Below are 19,392 nucleotides of genomic sequence, written 5' to 3'. Positions count from 1 at the left end.
ACTGAGTTCCCAAACTATTAATAATAATTATCCAGACAATTACCAATCCCTTTTTAAATTGCTCAAAACTTCTCTCAAAGTAATTGCTGTAGACATTCTTGCCCCAGAATTCCATGTTGGTTTTGGCAGGTCTGCAGGAGCCTAAAATTGGGGGGACTCGCTTGATGAGCCAGCAAATTGAGGTAGAATTTTTCTGGCCTAAAAAAGAAACATTTGAAATTCTAATTTGGCTCCTCCCATGATGTGCCTGCCAGGTCCCTATGTGGCTGATTTAAATATATAGTAATGAGGACTGCTGGTTTTATGCTTGCAGTGTGCTAAGGGTAAGTTACAATGAAAAGAATAAGGCACGGATGCCGCCAGGCTAAACTGAGATTAGCTGAAATTAGGATATTAGATTGCTGAAAATTTGAGTAGTATCACTGCAGGGAACACCTTTTTGGAACAAATTGTTGTCATTCCATCTAATCAGCCTTGTAACTTGCTTCTGGCTGACTGTGGGAGTGTGAAACCACTGGGAGATTTTGACATCTGCCCCTCCTCCCATCCACAGTTAGGGCTTCTCAGAAGCAGGCGTAGCATTCCTTATGGGCATACTTTTGTATGACATTATTATTATTATGGAGGAGATGCAGGAGAGCATGGAGGAAAGGAGAATAAGGTAGTATTTAAGGAGGATGTGCCCCGAAACATATTTCCCACCCCCAAAGATTATACAGGCAACCCAGATCCTATGAGGATATTAGTGAGGCGATGTATATTAAAGGGGTGTGCTTCATTAAAGAGACAATAAGGGAATTTTGCAACGATTGCACCAAGAGCTACAGTTCTGGTCACCTGTTCAGATTACTCTGTCTCAGCTATGAAGGCGGTGACCACACTTAACTTTTATGGCACTGGGCCATTTCAGGCAATCACTAGGCTGCAGTAAGGACATGTATCTGTCAGGTAACTGAAGCACTTTACACGAGAGCTGGGGAATTCACCGACTCTTGCGTCACAATGAGGGAAGAGTGAAATAGGATCATCCATTATCATAGGGTTGCTGTGACGTGACGCCACCAGAATGGTTATCGAGAGGACCATTGTGGTTTAAAGGGGCACTCTTAAAGTAGCTTGTGAGCCACGCAAAGCTTTAGCCTGTGCCTTGCAGAATTTTGCCATACATAAAGGACGTTCCTGGGGAGGTGATCCTAGCTGCTTCAGAAGCAGAAGTACATGGAGAGCATCAGGATGACCATCACGCAGAAGGCTCCTCTGTGACTGCTGCAATGGTTGTTAGAGCACAAATAATATGCTGTCACTGCCTTAACCTTCTGCCCCTGCCTTTAAATAAAGAACAAATCCTTCAGACCAATTGCCATCCTGAAACATTATCACACCTCTTTGCCCCTATATGACCAATAATCGACACCTGATTGAGGAAGTCAGCGTGAAAAAAGTGCACCCTTTCCTGTATGACTCTAATTTACATGAATAGCAGAGCAAAACAAGTGCATATTCTTCTTTAAAGCAATAAATTTCAAAGTGAACAGGTCAATCTACTCTTTCCTGAGATATGCTTTGCCTGGGTGCAGAAACATTTTTTTTCCTAATCTAGTGCTTCTCCTAGATGCTACCAGAGGGCCAGGATCGTGAGAGGTGGCTGGTTGCTCCAGTACTACAAACACCCATAAGAACATAAGAAATAGGAGCAGTGGTAGGCCATTTGGCCCTTCAGGCCTGCTCTGCCATTCAATAAGATCATGGCTGATCTTCTACCTCAACTCCACCTTCCTGTCTATCCCCATATCTCCTGATTCCCTTAGTATCCAGAAATCTATCAATCTCTGTCTTGAATATACTCAATGACTGAGCCTCCACAGCACTCTGGCGTAGAGAATTCCAAAGTTTCACAATCTTTTGAGTGAATACATTTCTTCTCAACTCAGTCCTAAATGGCTGACTCTTTATTCTGAGACTGTGACCCCTAATTCTAGACTTCCCAGCCAGGGGAAGCATCCTTCCAGCATCTACCCTGTCAAGCCCCTTAAGAATTTTATGTTTCAATGAAATCGCATTCTTCTAAACTTTAGAGATTAGGCCTAGTCTACTCAATCTTTCCTCACAGGACAATCCCCTCATCCCAGGAATCAATCTAGTAAACCTACATAAGAACACAAAAAAAATAAGAAATAGGAGCAGGAGTAGACCACACGGCCCCTCGAGCCTGCTTCGCCATTCAATAAGATCATGGCTGATCTGATCATGGACTCAAGTCCACCTCCCTGCCCGCTCCCCATAACCCCTTATTCCCTTATCGTTTAAGAAACTGTCCATTTCTGTCTTAAATTTATTCAATGTCCCAGCTTCCACAGCTCTCTGAGGCAGCGAATTCCACAGATCCACAACTCTCTGAGAGAAGAAATTTCTCCTCATCTCAGTTTAAATGGGCTGCCTCTTATTCTAAGATTATACCCTCTAGTTCTAATCTCCCCTATCAGTGGAAACATCCTCTCTGCATCCACCTTGTCAAGCCCCCTCATAATCTTATACGTTTCGATAAGATCACCTCTCATTCTTCTGAATTCCAATGAGTAGAGGCCCAACCTACTCAACCTTTCCTCATAAGACAATCCCCTCATCTCCAGAATCAACCTTGTGAACCTTCTCTGAACTGCATCCAAAGCAAGTATATCCTTTCGTAAATAGGGAAACAAAAACTGCACACAGTATTCCAGGTGTGGCCTCACCAATACCCTGTACAACTGCAGCAAGACTGCCCTGCTTTTATACTCCATCCCCTTTGCGATAAAGGCCAAGATTCCATTGGCCTTCCTGATCACTTGCTATACCTGCATACTAACCTTTTATGTTTCATGCATAAGTACCCCCAGGTCCCGCTGTATTGCAGCACTTTGCAATCTTTCTCCATTTAAATAATAACTTGCTCTTTGATTTTTTTTCTGCCAAAGTGCATGACCTCACACTTTCCAACATTATACTCCATCTGTCAAATTTTTCTCCACTCACTTAGTCTGTTTATGTCCTTTTGCAGATTTTTTGTGTCCTCCTCACACATTGCTTTTCCTCCCATCTTTGTATCGTCAGCAAACTTGGCTACATTACACTCGGTCCCTTCTTCCCAGTCGTTAATATAGATTGTAAATAGTTGGGGTCCCAATACTGATCCCTCCGGCTCCCCACTAGTTACTGATAGCTAACCCGAGAATGAGCCATTTATCCTGACTCTCTGTTTTCCGTTAGTTAGCCAATACTCTACCCATGCTAATATATTACCCCCAACTACGTTGCAAGAACCTGTATAACCTTCCTTGGGTAAGACCAAAACTGTACACAGTACTCCAGTAATACACAGTACTCCAGTAATACACAGTAATCACTCATGGGTGATTCTATGCGAAAAAAACTTTACACCCTGGGAGGGTGTCCTAATTGGCTGCATCTCTAGAACTTGTGCCCAGATAGTCTGGTGTTGCCTCCTATGTACTAGCGGCATGTTGCTCTGAGGGGGAAGGTCAGATGCCTGCTATATGCTATTGATCTGAGCGACAATGTCATCATGATGATAATGATAAATAGCTTCAGGTAGGTTGGGTCCAGCTCTTACTATTCCACTGGGCCCTGAATCTGTGTCCCCATTGATATGTAGTCTGGTTGGTCTAATGGTAGATATCAGACCTTGAAAGTTCTGAGAGACAGCAGCTCAGGGTCTTGAAATCAATACACAGATTACTACCTATTCTGTCCAATAGTGCCACCAGAGCTGTTGTCTACTATGCTTCCATGGAGGTGGTGGCACCAAGTGTTCCCAGGCTGATTGTTAGGTGGGGGTCTGCTGCAGATTCCATTGAAGCAGCCACAGGCTCCATTGATATCTGCAATTGTAGAAAATGCTTCTAATGTTATCACAAATAGGTGATGTAGACTCTACAGTCACACCTGTCAGTTGCCACACATCCTCAGAGACTGACCTCAGAGTCTACCTGTAGGTATGATGTTCTTCAAACATCCTTCTTTTTAGGTGAGTATCCATGAGTTGAATGCCACAAACCCAAAGCCTTTGGCAACCTGTTCCTCGGTCTCGTCTGGGAAGATGGGATAGCCTCAACCATGCCCTACTCATCATGCTGTGTGATTCATATAATGTATTATATATGCAGACTATAGATATACTCTCTGTGTAATCACTGTATAGTTGCATAAGATGGAGACTTGTTACCTAGAAACATAGAAACATAGAAAATAGGTGCAAGAGTAGGCCATTCGGCCCTTCGAGCCTGCACCACCATTTAATAAGATCATGGCTGATCATTCACCTCAGTACTCCTTTTCTGCTTTCTCTCCATACCCCTTGATCCCTTTAGCCGTAAGGGTCATATCTAACTCCCTCTTGAATATATCCAATGAACTGGCATCAACAACTTTCTGCAGTAGGGAATTCCACAGGTTAAAAACTCTCTGAGTGAAGAAGTTTCTCCTCATCTCAGTCCTAAATGGCTTGCCCCTTATCTCTAGACTATGTCCCCTGGTTCTGGACTTCCCCAACATCGGGAACATTCTTCCTGCATCTAACCTGCCCAGTCCCATCAGAATTCTATATGTTTCTATGAGATCCTCTCTCATCCTTCTAAACTCCAGTGAATACAGGCCCAGTCGATCCAGTCTCTCCTCATATGTCAGTCCAGCCATCCTGGGAATCAGTCTGGTGAACCTTCGCTGCATCCCTCAATAGCAAGAACGTCCTTCCTCAGATTAGGAGACCAAAACTGAACACAATATTCCAGGTGAGGCCTCACTAAGGCCCTGTACAACTGCAGTAAGACCTCCCTGCTCCTATACTCAAATCCCCTAGCTATGAAGGCCAACATACCATTTGCCTTCTTCACCGCCTGCTGTACCTGCATTTCAACTTTCAATGACTGATGTACCATGACACCCAGGTCTCGTTGCACCTCTCCTTTTCCTAATCTGCCACCATTCAGATAATATTCTGCTTTCGTGTTTTTGCCACCAAAGTGGATAACCTCACATTTATCCACATTATACTGCATCTGCCACGCATTTGCCCACTCACCTAACCTGTCCAAGTCACCTTGCAGCCTTTTAGCATCCTCCTCATAGCTCACACCACCACCCAGCTTAGTGTCAACTTGAAGATATTACACTCAATTCCCTCATCCAAATCATTAATGTATATTGTAAAGAGCTGGGGTCCCAGCACTGAGCCCTACAGCAGCCCCACTAGTCACTGCCTGCCATTCTGAAAACGACCTGTTTACCCGACTCTCTGCTTTCTGTCTGCCAATCAGTTCTCTATCCACGTCAGTACATTACCCCCAATACCATGTGCTTTAATTTTGCACATCAGTCTCTTGTATGGGACCTTGTCAAAAGCCTTTTGAAAGTCCAAATACACCACATCCACTGGTTCTCCCTTGTCCACTCTACTAGTTACATCCTCAAAAAATTCTAGAAGATTTGTCAAGCAGGATTTCCCTTTCATAAATCCATGCTGACTTGGACCGATCCCGTCACTGCTTTCCAAATGTGCTGCTGATAGAATGTCAATAAGGTTTACACTGTGTATCATAGGCGGTCCCTCGAACGAGGATGACTTGCTTCCACAAGAGTTCACAGATGTTTCAATGAGGGACCCTTTGTTCCAGTCCTGAACTCCAGTTGAGGGGCTGGAAGATGCCTGTGCATGGATTTTTAAAAATGTTGCACATCAGCCACCACACGGGCTCGACAAAGCTAGGCCTTTATCCAGTGGCAAGGGTTGAACCAGGACGACTGCAGACCTACTCTGCTGCACGGACCTAATGCACACACATATCGCAGTGTGGACAGGCCCGTGCTGCCCCTGGGCCCTCGGCTCTTCTGGGCCCCGTATCCTCATTCACCGCAACTTCACCCACGATGTGTATGTATTATGCTGTCACCACTAGAGGGTGCAACTGGTGGAGACCGGGATTTCCTGCCCCATTGGAAGAGGCTGTCCACCAGATGGCACTGCTGTGGGAGACCTGAGGGTCATCTGTATAAGTGTGCAGGTCCCAGTATAAAAAGTTGCCTACCATGCTTGTGACTCACTCTGGAGTTACGAATAAAGGACCAAGGTCACTATAGTTTGAGTACAACACATTGCCTCATGGAGTCATTCATAAGTGCATTACAGACATAATAACTGGCGACGAGAATACGGACTTTCACGCAATTATGGCTACCTTTGGCACACTAAAAGACTTTGCAGAGGGTGATGATTGGGATGCCTTCACGGAAAGGCTCAAGCAATATTTCGTGGCAAACGACCTGGCAGGGGAGACGGACACATTGGCGGAGAAGTGGAAGGCTATATTGTCGACCAGTTGTGGGCCCGATATCTACTGCCTCGTCAGGGACTTGCTGGCACCCATGAAGGCCAAGGATAAGACATACGATGAGCTGACTGAACTAATTCGCGACCAACTAAAACCAAAACAGAGCATCCTCACAGCCAGGTACAGATTCTACACTCACTGCAGAACTGAGGGCCAGGAGATTGCAAAACATGCTGCCGTCCTCAGGAGACTTGCGGCACCGTGTGATTTCGGCACGCACCTCAACGCAGCATTGCGAGACATCTTCGTTATGGGAATTGGCCACGAGGGCCTCCTTCACAAGCTATTATCTGCCGACACCACAGCCAACCTGCAGAAGGCCATCAGCATCAGTCAGGCGTTCATGACCTTGACCTGCAGTACCAAGCAAATTATTCATCCTGTGGACTCAAACCCGGCAAGTACTGTACACAGAATGGTGCCTTTCACAGGCAAGACTGTAGAACGTGGCTCTGCCCAGGGCAGAGAGCACAGACCTCAGGGTTCCAGAACTCAGAGTCAGCCGAAGGGTACTAATCGAGTAGCACCATGCTGGCGTTGCGGAGGAAACCATAGGGCTCACCATTGTCGGTTTGCTGAGTACGTATGCAAAGCCTGTAACATGAAGGGCCACCTTCAGCGTATGTGTAAAAGAAATACGACTCACCGTCTAGCAGAGGAGTCGGTAGATGACTTTGAATCCAGTGGGGAGTATGATGATTTGGCCAGAGAGGCAACTCAGCCCCAAGAAGAAGTGTATGGAGTGTATACCTGCACCACCGATTGTCCTCCAGTGAAGATGGAAGTCGAGATAAATGGCGTTGCAGTATTCATGGAAGTGGATACGGGAGCGAGCCAGTCAGTGATGAGCCAGGATGCCTTTGAGAGGCTATAGAATGAAAAACGACCTGAGCTGGTTCCAGTACAGGAAAAGTTGCGCACCTACACCAAGGAGCTGATCCCAGCCCTTGGTAAGTGTAATCCATAATGGCATGGTGCACAAGTTACCTCTGTTGATTGTTGCAGGTGATGGTCCAACGCTACTCGGAAGAAGGTGGATGGGGAAGATCCAGTGGAAATGGGAAGACATCTTCACTCCAGCAATCGATGTCCCCCGTGCTCAGAGGCAGAGCAAAATCTCACCTTCGCTTGGACCAGGCACCAGAGAACAGACCAGCGCAGCACCTGAGACACAAATCGTCTATCACGACTGCGTGGCAATGATCCGACCGGAATGCCTAAAAGTACCTTCCCGGCTCCAGTGGCAGGGCTCCTGGGGAGGAAGATCAAATTCACTGGCACGCTTCCAGCTTTTGCGGCAGAATCGCGGAGAGAAGGATCAAGGCAGTCGACCTCGAGGACAGAGGCAAGATGGCATCCCTGCTGCAGCGAGGTGCAGCGTGGCTGAAAAGAAAGGTGGCCACGGCCATATCATGAGGTGCAACACTGAGGGACCAACATGTGATGTCTAACAAAGGATTTGATTGGGGTAATGCCAACAGGGTTCTCTTAAAGGAGACCTGCAACCAACTGAACTTAAAGAGACATTGTATGCATGGCAATCAATGTGACGAACCGATTAAGATTGTGAACAAAATGTTGTGCGAGATGTCAGTACTATTCCTAATATAAAGAACAAAATGCTATTGCGAGATGTCGGGAATAGAGTGTACCCAAAAATAGCAAGAGAGCAAATTTGTGAGGTAAAGACTCTGATCCTGATGCCCTGCCCCAGGTGTCCCCACATGTTATAGGCCAGCGACCTCAGGAGGGTGAAGGCACTGATCCTGATACCATGCCCCAGGTCTATCCTACGCTGCAGGCACCCGATGGCACTATTCACCACGGACCTGGAAACGAAAACGGCGCCAATATGCGCAATCGGCCGCCATTGCCCACCACCTGGGTGGAGACGGTGAAGCCCCCAGACCCAGTCGCTACCTCGGCCATGTCCGGGAGCGAAAGGTCAGAACCAACGAGTTCCCCAAACGGGACCTGGAATAGTCAGATTCCCAACACCGTTAGAGAGCAGTCAGAAGATTCTGCAGCCCTCAAAGGTGGACAGGGAAGCCACACACATCAGTGACTCTGTCCACCACTTGGCAACGGCAAAGGCCCTGAGTCCTGGCTAGGTGAGCAAACCAAGCCCACCCCGCTATCAGGGGGTGCAGCGCCGCTATCAGATGACTAGGACCCCGTCTGGTTGCTCTGGAACCTGCGTCCTCGCATACCTGTACTGCTACCTCAGTACTTATCATGACTGAACTATGAATGCAATCTACCCAATCCTGGTGCACGATCACAAAACGTAACGAATGTAAGTCACTGAACCAAGGTGTCACAATACAAACTGTAACTTCCTTTCTTTGTACTTGCACTGTGTCTGATCCTGTATGTTAATGTAATGGGCCTGCTGCACGATCTTGCTGTCGGTGGGCGGGGGAGGGTGGGGGTGGAAATGGATGTATGTAGCCATGGACACACACATGAATCACACCCAGAACCCACTGGAACCTCCAATGCATCATCGAACCATCCAAACTGGTAACCACTACCCAACGTTGTGGCAAAAGGACTTGGGGATTAACAGGGAGAGAGCCAAGCCAAAGCACAGTCAAGGTGCAAGGGCTATTGGCACTTAAGTCTGGGGAAAGCTAAGCCAGAGCACATAGTGCAAAGGTAATCGGCACAAAGGACTTGGGGGAGAATGATGTTATATATACAGACTATAGATATACTCTCTGTGTAGTCACTGTATATTTGCATAAGATGGAGACGTGTTACCTGATGTACTACCAATAAGGTTTACACTGTGTATATACTATGCTGGCACCACTAGAGGGTGCAACTGGTGGAGACCGGGGTTTCCTGCCCCTGTGGCAGAGGCTGTCCACCAGAGGGTACTGCGGTGGGAGACCTGAGGGTCACCTGCATAGGTGTGCAGGGCCCAGTATAAAAGGCTGCCCATCATGCTTGTGCCTCACACTGGAGTTACGAATAAAGGACCAAGGTCACTACAGTTTGAGTACAGCACATTGCCTCGTGGAGTCATTCATAAGTGCATTGCAGAAATAACACAATGCTACATCCTCACTTATATGACCTAATTCCTCTTGGGTGAACGTATCTGAGCTGAAACCTGGGAGTGAAAAAAACAAGTGATGCAGGGGGTTAGATAGAGGGCTTTCACAGAGGAACACAGCCCAGGAACTCATGGATAGCCTTGCTTAGACTTCTCCTTCATTATGCTCCTGCTCATCTTCCTTAACATTTTTACTTTGTTGCTTTGGTAGATTTTCAGGAAAGGATGCTACAAGCTCAGAATGGGCATTACTCCCTTAGGATTAAGAAGACAGGGATGGAAGCTTGTGATTGTGTGGTGCTTCACAGGGATGCATTGGTAACTTTGCGGGTGACACCAGCACTGTGCACCAACCTCTCCCAAAGCTAGAGCAGAGTGCATCCTCAACAGTTCCATGGCCTGCTCCTCATATCCTGTAACCTCCTTGATGTCAAGGACACCCCTTGTGCCCTGCTTCTTTCAGGCATTGTGTGTAAGCTCTTTTCCTGCAACGATTGAGTTAATTAAATAAAAGTTTGCAATTAAAGGCTGTCTCCCAGTGGCAACAGATAGCTGATGCACCCTGTTAAAGTAGAGGAAAATGTTTTAAGGTTGCGTATACAAGTAAGTGCTGTTAGGGAAGATGGCTATATACACTGTAAGTTCTCTAGTTTGTGCCCTATTTGACCAGAGTGTAGTGTGAAGAGTTAGTTGTACTGGTCTTAGTTTTGAAGAGTTTACTGGTGCCCTAAGAAAAGAGAGTGGCTGGTATATTACCTTGTGTGTTATCTGAAATTTCAAATTGAATTATTGCATTGAATACTCTTCCACTCAACCAAAATAGTTGCTACCATTACAACAACAACATGCATTTATATAGCACCTTTAATGGAGAAAAACATTCAAAATTGCTTCCGAGAGAGAGATAATCAAAAAATGGATGATGAGCCAAAGGAGATCTTAGGTTTGGTCAAAGAGGTGAGCTTTAAGGAGGATCTTAAAGGAAAAGAGAGAAGCAGAGATTCAGAAAGGGTTAAAGAAAAAATTCCAGAGTACGAGGCCTAGGTGGCTGAAGGCTTGGTCGCCACTGGTAAGGAGAAGGAAGTGAACAAAATCAAAGGAACAGAGAGTTGGTGGGTGTGTGGGGGGTGGGGGCAGGGGGGGTGGTGTTTGGGAGTTTGTAGCATTGTATTGAGATAGGGAAGGGTAAGGGGGAATTTATACATGAAGAAGATCAGGAGTCAGCAAGGACAGGGGTAATGGGCAAGCGGACTTTGTGCAGGATAGGAATAGGGAATTAATGGCAAGTATACTGAGTTTGTGTCTGGAGCCAAAGAAAATGATTTTGGTCAATTTTTGTCTCAATATTTATCTGGAAAAAATTGTGGCTCATGTAAGACTGGAAGTTGGACATAATCTGAGAGCACAGAGACAGTGGAGGGGCCAAGAGAAGTGGTGGAGAGGTAGAATTAGGAGGCACCAGCATACATTTGGAAGTCTACCCCATGTCTGCAGATGATATCACCTAGGGAGAGATGAGAGAGGAAGGGACTGAGAAAGAATCCTTAGAGGACTTCCGAGGTAATGGTGAGTGGGTATGAAGATAAGCCATTGCTAGAGATTCTCTGGCTATGTTTGGATAGGTAGGAGTGGAACTAAATGAGGGCAGTCTACCTGAGCGGGACAATGGAGGAGAGGCATTGTAAGAGGGTGGTGTGAATAACGAGGGGCCTCACAGAATGTCAGATTGTAAGATACATGATGATACGGTACTTCATGGCCATACTAGGTACTACTAAATTGTGAATTATTTCTTTGTAGTTCACTATCCAAAGAAATCTGAGGCTCTGTCTCACTCTATAGTAACAGCAAGAGCAACTTTCATTTGCCATAGAAAACATCTCAAAGCACTTCACAGAAGAAGTTTTATGCCAATAATATAAAACAAATGTTCCTAGCTATATCCAAATGTCCTCTCTGATTTTGCTGGTGCCTTTGTGATCTGTTTGTTGCTACAGAACTCTTTGTGATCAAAACATATCCTTCATTATAATAACAAAAAAATCACAACAATAATCAACATACATTAGTATTTAAAAAAATGCCATTTATGCTACAAAGCTCAAGTGCCTAGTATTGAATTTAAATCTTCGAGAAGAGGAAATGTGTAAATTTGTAATTTTAAAATCAACATGGCACAATGATATAATTTAAAAGAAAAATCATATCTGATTGAAAAATAAATATGACCATATAATTTGACATGCTTGTTTTGCAGGGTGTACATAAAGGTTGGATCCAATATTCTCTTTCCCTCTTGCCTGGAGGAAGAAATACATCCTGAAGAGCAGTGCAGTGAAAAACTGGAACCCACCAGCTGTGAGGATTTATTTAGTCCTTACTTTATTATTGACTGGTGCAATACTTCATTGGTAAGTATTACCGTTGGAGACAAATATCTGTTAAAATTGGTAATAACTCACAAAAACATCCCAAAAATACTCTGGCATAGTTACATCAGATTTTCTTCTCTGCACATAAAAGGTCTGAAGGATTACTAGAAACAAAATTAATGTATATTTTTGTTGATAAAATTTTAATCAAGAAAACATAGAAACATAGACATAGAAAATAGGTGCAGGAGTAGGCCATTCGGCCCTTCGAGCCTGCACCGCCATTCAATAAGATCATGGCTGATCATTCACCTCAGGACCCTTTTCCTGCTTTCTCTCCATACCCCTTGATCCCTTGAGCCGTAAGGGCCATATCTAACTCCCTCTTGAATATATCCAATGAACTGGCATCAACAACTCTCTGCGGTAGGGAATTCCACAGGTTAAAAACTCTCTGAGTGAAGAAGTTTCTCCTCATCTCAGTCCTAAATGGCTTACCCCTTATCCTTAGACTGTGTCTCCTGGTTCTGGACTTCCCCAACATTGGGAACATTCTTCCCGCATCCAATCTGTCCAGTCCCATCAGAATCTTATATGTTTCCATGAGATCCCCTCTCATCCTTCTAAAGTCCAGTGTATAAAGGCCCAGTTGATCCAGTCTCTCCTCATATATCAGTCCAGCCATCCCGGAATCAGTCTGATGAAACTTCGCTGCACTCCCTCAATAGCAAGAACATCCTTCCTCAGATTAGGAGACCAAAACTGAACACAATATTCCAGGTGAGGTCTCACCAAGGCCCTGTACAATGCAGTAAGACCTCGCTGCTCCTATTCTCAAATCCCCTAGCTATGAAGGCCAACATACCATTTACCTTCTTCACCGCCTGCTGTACCTGCATGCCAACTTTCAATGACTGATGAACCATGACACCCAGGTCTCGTTGCACCTCCCCTTTTCCTAATCTGTCACCATTCAGATAATATTCTGCCTTTGTGTTTTTGCCCCCAAAGTTGATAACCTCACATTTATCCACATTATACTGCATCTGCCATGCATTTGCCCACTCACCTAACCTGTCCAAGTCACCCTGCAGCCTCTTAGCATCCTCCTCACACCTTAAACTGCCACCCAGTTTAGTGTCATCTGCAAACTTGGAGATGTTACACTCAATTCCTTCCTCTAAATCATTAATGTATATTGTAAAGAGCTGGGGTCCCAGCACTGAGCCCTGCGGCAATCCACTAGTCATTGCCTGCCATTCTGAAAAGGACCCGTTTATCCCAACTCTTTGCTTCCTGTCTGCCAACCAGTTCTCTATCCACGTCACTACATTACCCCCAATACCGTGTGCTTTGATTTTGCACACCAATCTCTTGTGTGGGACCTTGTCAAAAGCCTTTTGAAAGTCCAAATACACCACATCCACTGGTTCTCCCTTGTCCACTCTACTAGTTACATCCTCCAAAAATTCCAGAAGATTTGTCGAACATGATTTCCCTTTCATAAATCCATGCTGACTTGGACCGATCCTGTCACTGCTTTCCAAATGCTCACTGCTTTCCAAATCCACCAATTAAACAACCAGCGGATATTTTAGGTTATCACAGTTCAAACGGGGCCAGATGTGAGCAGTGAACGAATGGCGCTGGCTGTTCATTAGACTTCCACTTGTCCATAGACATTCCATGGGGTTTTGCATGGCAAGTTGCTCTCAGCAGGACATCCAACAGGGCATCTGGGATCTGTGAACAGGCAATGGTGTATCTCTTTAACCAGTCAGATTGAAGAATCATTAATGTGCAGCGCAGTCTGAACCAGGAAGTGTAAGTTAGAATAATGAATTCAATGTCAAATCAGATACAGAAAGTAAAATAAAGAGGGACAGAAAGATTAGTTTGAGAGAGAAAGATAAAGAGTCAGAAAAAGTGAAAAACTGTTTATCTACATTTTTTGAAAATCTCCAACAATAATTAAAAGCTGAAGGAATGGGACCCCACACTTGTAAAAGTTAATTTTCAGTGCTAGAGAGGCTGTTTACCAGTAATTAAGACTTAATACGTCGTTAAAAGGGTATCTAGACTGAAATGGATGAGTGGCAGGTTTAAATCCGTATCTTCAATGTCAGTACATGAACTTCATGCTGTTCAATACATTTGAATGGGGAGCCTGATGGCGAGATGTTTTCACGCAGCTGACGGCAAAATGGCGCATCTCAAACAGCAACTTGCAGCTTTTCGCATTTAGAAACATAGAAACATAGAAAATAGGTGCAGGAGTAGGCCATTCGGCCCTTCTAGCCTGCACCGCCATTCAATGAGTTCATGGATGAACATTCAACTTCAGTACCCCATTCCTGCTTTCTCCCATACCCCTTGATCCCCCTAGTAGTAAGGACCTCATCTAACTCCTTTTTGAATATATTTAGTGAATTGGCCTCAACAACTTTCTGTGGTAGAGAATTCCACAGGTTCACCACTCTCTGGGTGAAGAAGTTCCTCCGCATCTCGGTCCTAAATGGCTTACCCCTTATCCTTAGACTGTGTCCCCTGGTTCTGGACTTCCCCAACATTGGGAACATTCTTCCTGCATCTAACCTGTCTAACCCCGTCAGAATTTTAAACGTTTCTATGAGGTCCCCTCTCATTCTTCTGAACTCCAGTGGATACAAGCCCAGTTGATCCAGTCTTTCTTGATAGGTCAGTCCCGCCATCCCGGGAATCAGTCTGGTGAACCTTCGCTGCACTCCCTCAATAGCAAGAATGTCCTTCCTCAGGTTAGGAGACCAAAACTGTACACAATACTCCAGGTGTGGCCTCACCAATGCCCTGTACAACTGTAGCAACACCTCCCTGCCCCTGTACTCAAATCCCCTTGCTATGAAGGCCAACATGCCATTTGCTTTCTTAACCGTCTGCTGCACCTGCATGCCAACCTTCAATGACTGATGTACCATGACACCCAGGTCTCTTTGCACCTCCCCTTTTCCTAATCTGTCACCATTCAGATAATAGTCTGTCTCTCTGTTTTTACCACCAAAGTGGATAACCTCACATTTATCCACATTATACTTCATCTGCCATGCATTTGCCCACTCACCTAACCTATCCAAGTCGCTCTGCAGCCTCACAGCATCCTCCTCGCAGCTCACACTGCCACCCAACTTAGTGTCATCCGCAAATTTGGAGATACTACATTTAATCCCCTCATCTAAATCATTAATGTACAGTGTAAACAGCTGGGGCCCCAGCACAGAACCTTGCGGTACCCCACTAGTCACTGCCTGCCATTCTGAAAAGTCCCCATTTACTCCTACTCTTTGCTTCCTGTCTGACAACCAGTTCTCAATCCATGTCAGTACACTACCCCCAATCCCATGTGCTCTAACTTTGCACATCAATCTCTTGTGTGGGACCTTGTCGAACGCCTTCTGAAAGTCCAAATATACCACATCAACTGGTTCTCCCTTATCCACTCTACTGGAAACATCCTCAAAAAATTCCAGAAGATTTGTCAAGCATGATTTCCCTTTCACAAATCCATGCTGACTTGGACCTATCATGTCACCTCTTTCCAAATGCACTGCTATGACATCCTTAATAATTGATTCCATCATTTTACCCACTACCGATGTCAGGCTGCCTGGTCTATAATTCCCTGTTTTCTCTCTCCTTCCTTTTTTAAAAAGTGGGGTTACATTGGCTACCCTCCACTCCATAGGAACTGATCCAGAGTCAATGGAATGTTGGAAAATGATTGTCAACGCATCCACTATTTCCAAGGCCACCTCCTTAAGTACTCTGGGATGCAGTCCATCAGGCCCTGGGGATTTATCGGCCTTCAATCCCATCAATTTCCCCAACACAATTTCCCGGCTAATAAGGATTTCCCTCAGTTCCTCCTCCTTACTAGACCCCCCGACCCCTTTTATAACCGGAAGGTTGTTAGTGTCCTCCTTCGTGAATACCGAACCAAAGTACTTGTTCAATTGGTCCGCCATTTCTTTGTTCCCCGTTATGACTTCCCCTGATTCTGACTGCAGGGGACCTACGTTTGTCTTTACTAACCTTTTTCTCTTTGCATATCTATAAAAACTTTTGCAATCTGTCTTAATGTTCCCTGCAAGCTTCTTCTCATACTCCATTTTCCCTGCCCTAATCAAACCCTTTGTCCTCCTCTGCTGAGTTCTAAATTTCTCCCAGTCCCCAGGTTCGCTGCTATTTCTGGCCAATTTGTATGCCACTTCCTTGGCTTTAATACTATCCCAGATTTCCCTTGATAGCCACGGTTGAGCCACCTTCCCTTTTTTATTTTTATGCCAGACAGGAATGTACAATTGTTGTAGTTCATCCATGCGGTCTCTAAATGTCTGCCATTGCCCATCCACAGTCAACCCCTTAAGTATCATTCGCCAATCCATCTCAGCCAATTCACGCCTCATACCTTCAAAGTTAGCCTTCTTTAAGTTCTGGACCATGGTCTCTGAATTAACTGTTTCATTCTCCACCCTAATGTAGAATTCCACCATATTATGGTCACTCTTCCCCAAGGGGCCTCGCACAACGAGATTGCTAATTAATCCTCTCTCATTACATAACACCCAGTCTAAGATGGCCTCCCCCCTAGTTGGTTCCTCGACATATTGGTCTAAAAAACCATCCCTTATGCACTCCAGAAAATCCTCCTCCACCGTATTGCTTCCAGTTTGGTTAGCCCAATCTATGTGCATATTAAAGTCACCCATTATAACTGCTGCACCTTTATTGCACGCACCCCTAATTTCATTTAACTGTATGTGTGCTCGCCAGAAGTTGCTGTCCGATTTGCACATCAATAACAGTGAGTGCGGTTAGCCTCAGTTATTTTCGCAGCAAAATCCAGCCCAGGATCTTCTTCTCAAAAGCCTTTTCCAGTTAAAATTTATAAAATTGTTGATATTTTATTTTACGGTCTTATCAAATAACTAGTAGCGCTCCCATGGTGTTGTTCACAGTAAGTCAAAGAATGGTCTATTTTATAATGATACGAGTTAAAAGTGATGAATCATTCCGCCACTTGAACATCAAGAAGGCCGATATCATTGTTTTGGCTCTGACCATAAATGCCTTTACCTTGCCATCCCCTCCTTGGCCATTCACTCAAGCTGAATGAGACCGTGCAAAACCTCTGAGAAAAAATTTCTCCTGTTCTCCCTAAATCTCTTACATTTAATTTTATGTCTATGCCTCCTCAGCTTAGATCTCTTAACCACTGGAAACTGTCTGTTTCTATTTATTCTGTCCCATCGCTTAATAATTTTAAACACTTCTATCAAATCTCCCCAAAATCTCCACTGTTCTAATGAAAACCTGGGCGCGTTGCAGAGTGACCTCTCCTGGCAGCTGATGTGGTGTCGGAGTCCCAGACTGTTGGCAACTCAGAGAAGCATGAACAGAAGTAAAGCCAATGTCTTAATTCTTTTGGAAAATGAATCAATGCGGAAATTGGCAATGTTTTACACTGAACTGATATTTTGAAAATGACAGCTGTGAGAAATGTAGGGTTAAGGTTTTAATCAAAATCAGTGGGCGATTTCAGATGTAATCAGGTTTGCCCAGTTTGAATCAAATTGGACGTCATTACAACTACTGCAGGTCAATGAAATTTCAGAGATCAAAGGGATCATTTTAACTCCTTTCACCTGACATAAATGGGAATGACAGCGGTCCAGAAATGGTGTTGGTTCATTTACTGCCATCGGTTCAAGCAGCAGACGACTTGTAATATGTGATTACAATTTCACGTGTAAATGGGTGGAGTGTGCGCGGCACACAATCGGTGATTGGCCTAACCAGTGATGGTTATGTTGGAGGCAATGTTGTTGCTTACTGAACCCAAGTTGCCAGTCACAGTTCTGTCTATGTCAAACTGTACATGATCAGAAAGAGATGTTACTCTGTCAAATAGTATTCAATCACCAGCACATAGTGCAGGTTAGTGCCCGTCTTAACATCTCTTTATCTTGAAACAATCTAGAATGCCGCAGTGTTATTTTATCAGGCCTATTAAAAAAAGAACAGAAAAGGATCTATTAGAATTTTTTTTTAAACAGTGGAATGTGGTTGGGGAAGTAAATTGGGCCGATGAGGAATCATGCAGGAGCAGGAAAGTCAGGGAGAACCTTAAGCCCTGTCAGGAGTGTACCTCTGGGTCGAGGAGCAAAGGAAGTGTAGGTTATGGAGGGAAGCAAACCTGCAGCCAGGCCAAAAATAAAGCAGGAATTGCAGTGGCTAATTGGAATTGCAGTGAGGAGCCACCAGGAGTGGGCCTTGGGGTCATCGGGTTAGGGTGCAGGCTAAGGTGAAGCTGGGAGTCAGGCAGCTGAGCAGGGAAGTTCTCAGTACAGTGGGAAGGCTAGATTGATCAGAGCATGCAAGGCGACAATGGAGGAGCCCTGAGTAAAAAGAGGAAAGCCAGGGCCAGCAAATAGGAAGCAGCAGATCCCAGCTCAATGGTGGGACCCCATGGACATCAGCAGGGAGGCAGGAGGGTGACTGAAAACAGGAGCGGGAGGCATGGCGGGGGACATTTTAAAAATATTTAATAATGTATATGTGAAGTATAGCTACAGAAAGCACCGTTACTTACCTGGAGAAAAACAAGATCGTGACTGATTTAGGAGTTCAAAAAATTTAAAACATCTTGGCTGGCAGCCAAAGCCTTATTTCGATATAATACCTTGACAAACCTTGTGGAAAGAAGTAAAGTTGATTGCTCCACTGCAGCACAAGACCAGGGGGGGGGGGGGGCAGTGGGGGGGGGGCAGTGGGGGGGGCCTGTGGAAATGCAAAACTGAACTGTTACAGCACAACCACTGGTAGAAGAATGTAATTACTTTATGAAATGTTTATGCTGTTTCCACATAAATGTGGACATTGGAATTAATAATGGTAAAAGATGACAGGAAGTGCATGTATTATTTATCCTCTTAAAGCAATCTTAGCAATATCAAGAAGCTTTATTTGGCATCATCTGCTGTGTTGTCAACACCAAAGGAAGGCCATTTCCTATAAATGTAACATTGGGATTTATAATGGGAGAAGGTGACAGGGAATGCATATAGATGCAATATTTTAATGTATGATGTATTTATTTATACACACTCATCCTTCAGAGGTAATGCACTGTTTTTTTGTTTTACAGATTGATAAATCCAAACCTGATATACCTGAGGCTGAGATGGTTCCTGGAGATGGTGTCCTTACTGATGGTGGAGAATATGACCCACCTTCAAATTTCCTTGAAAGCAGGAACTACTATTCGGACTATGTGGTCACAATAGCTGTTCCTTTAGTAATTGGCCTGATTCTGAGTCTCATCCTTGCTTATATAATGTGTTGTCGTCGAGAGGGCTTGTAAGTGTTGCTTTAACGATTTAAGTACATTAACTCATAGATTTGTCACCTGCGAGTCAGTAATTTTATTTTTAACCTTTTAACTGAGATTTAAAGTCAGAAAGAAAAGAAAAAAATGTGCATTTATATAGTATCTTTCATGTCCTCTGGACGTCACAAAGCACATCACAGCCGATCAACTATT

The 19,392-nt window shown here is 44.6% G+C and overlaps 1 protein-coding gene across 6 annotated transcripts in view; it reads left to right on the top strand.

The window, feature by feature from the left end:
- The window catches only part of LOC139233844 (epsilon-sarcoglycan-like), an 85,791-nt gene that overhangs the window by 41,553 nt on the left and 24,846 nt on the right, over positions 1-19,392 (top strand). For all 6 annotated transcript variants that reach the window (XM_070864440.1, XM_070864437.1, XM_070864436.1 and 3 more), the window contains exons 6-7: positions 11,702-11,855; positions 18,997-19,208. In XM_070864440.1, the coding sequence (XP_070720541.1) occupies positions 11,702-11,855; positions 18,997-19,208 (366 nt within the window). The remainder of the gene's footprint in view (positions 1-11,701; positions 11,856-18,996; positions 19,209-19,392) is intronic.

Source organism: Pristiophorus japonicus, chromosome 21, assembly GCF_044704955.1.
Source record: "Pristiophorus japonicus isolate sPriJap1 chromosome 21, sPriJap1.hap1, whole genome shotgun sequence".
Lineage (NCBI taxonomy): Eukaryota > Metazoa > Chordata > Chondrichthyes > Pristiophoridae > Pristiophorus > Pristiophorus japonicus.
Note: the sequence above shows the minus strand (reverse complement) of the source record. Positions and strands in the feature narration are given on the sequence as shown.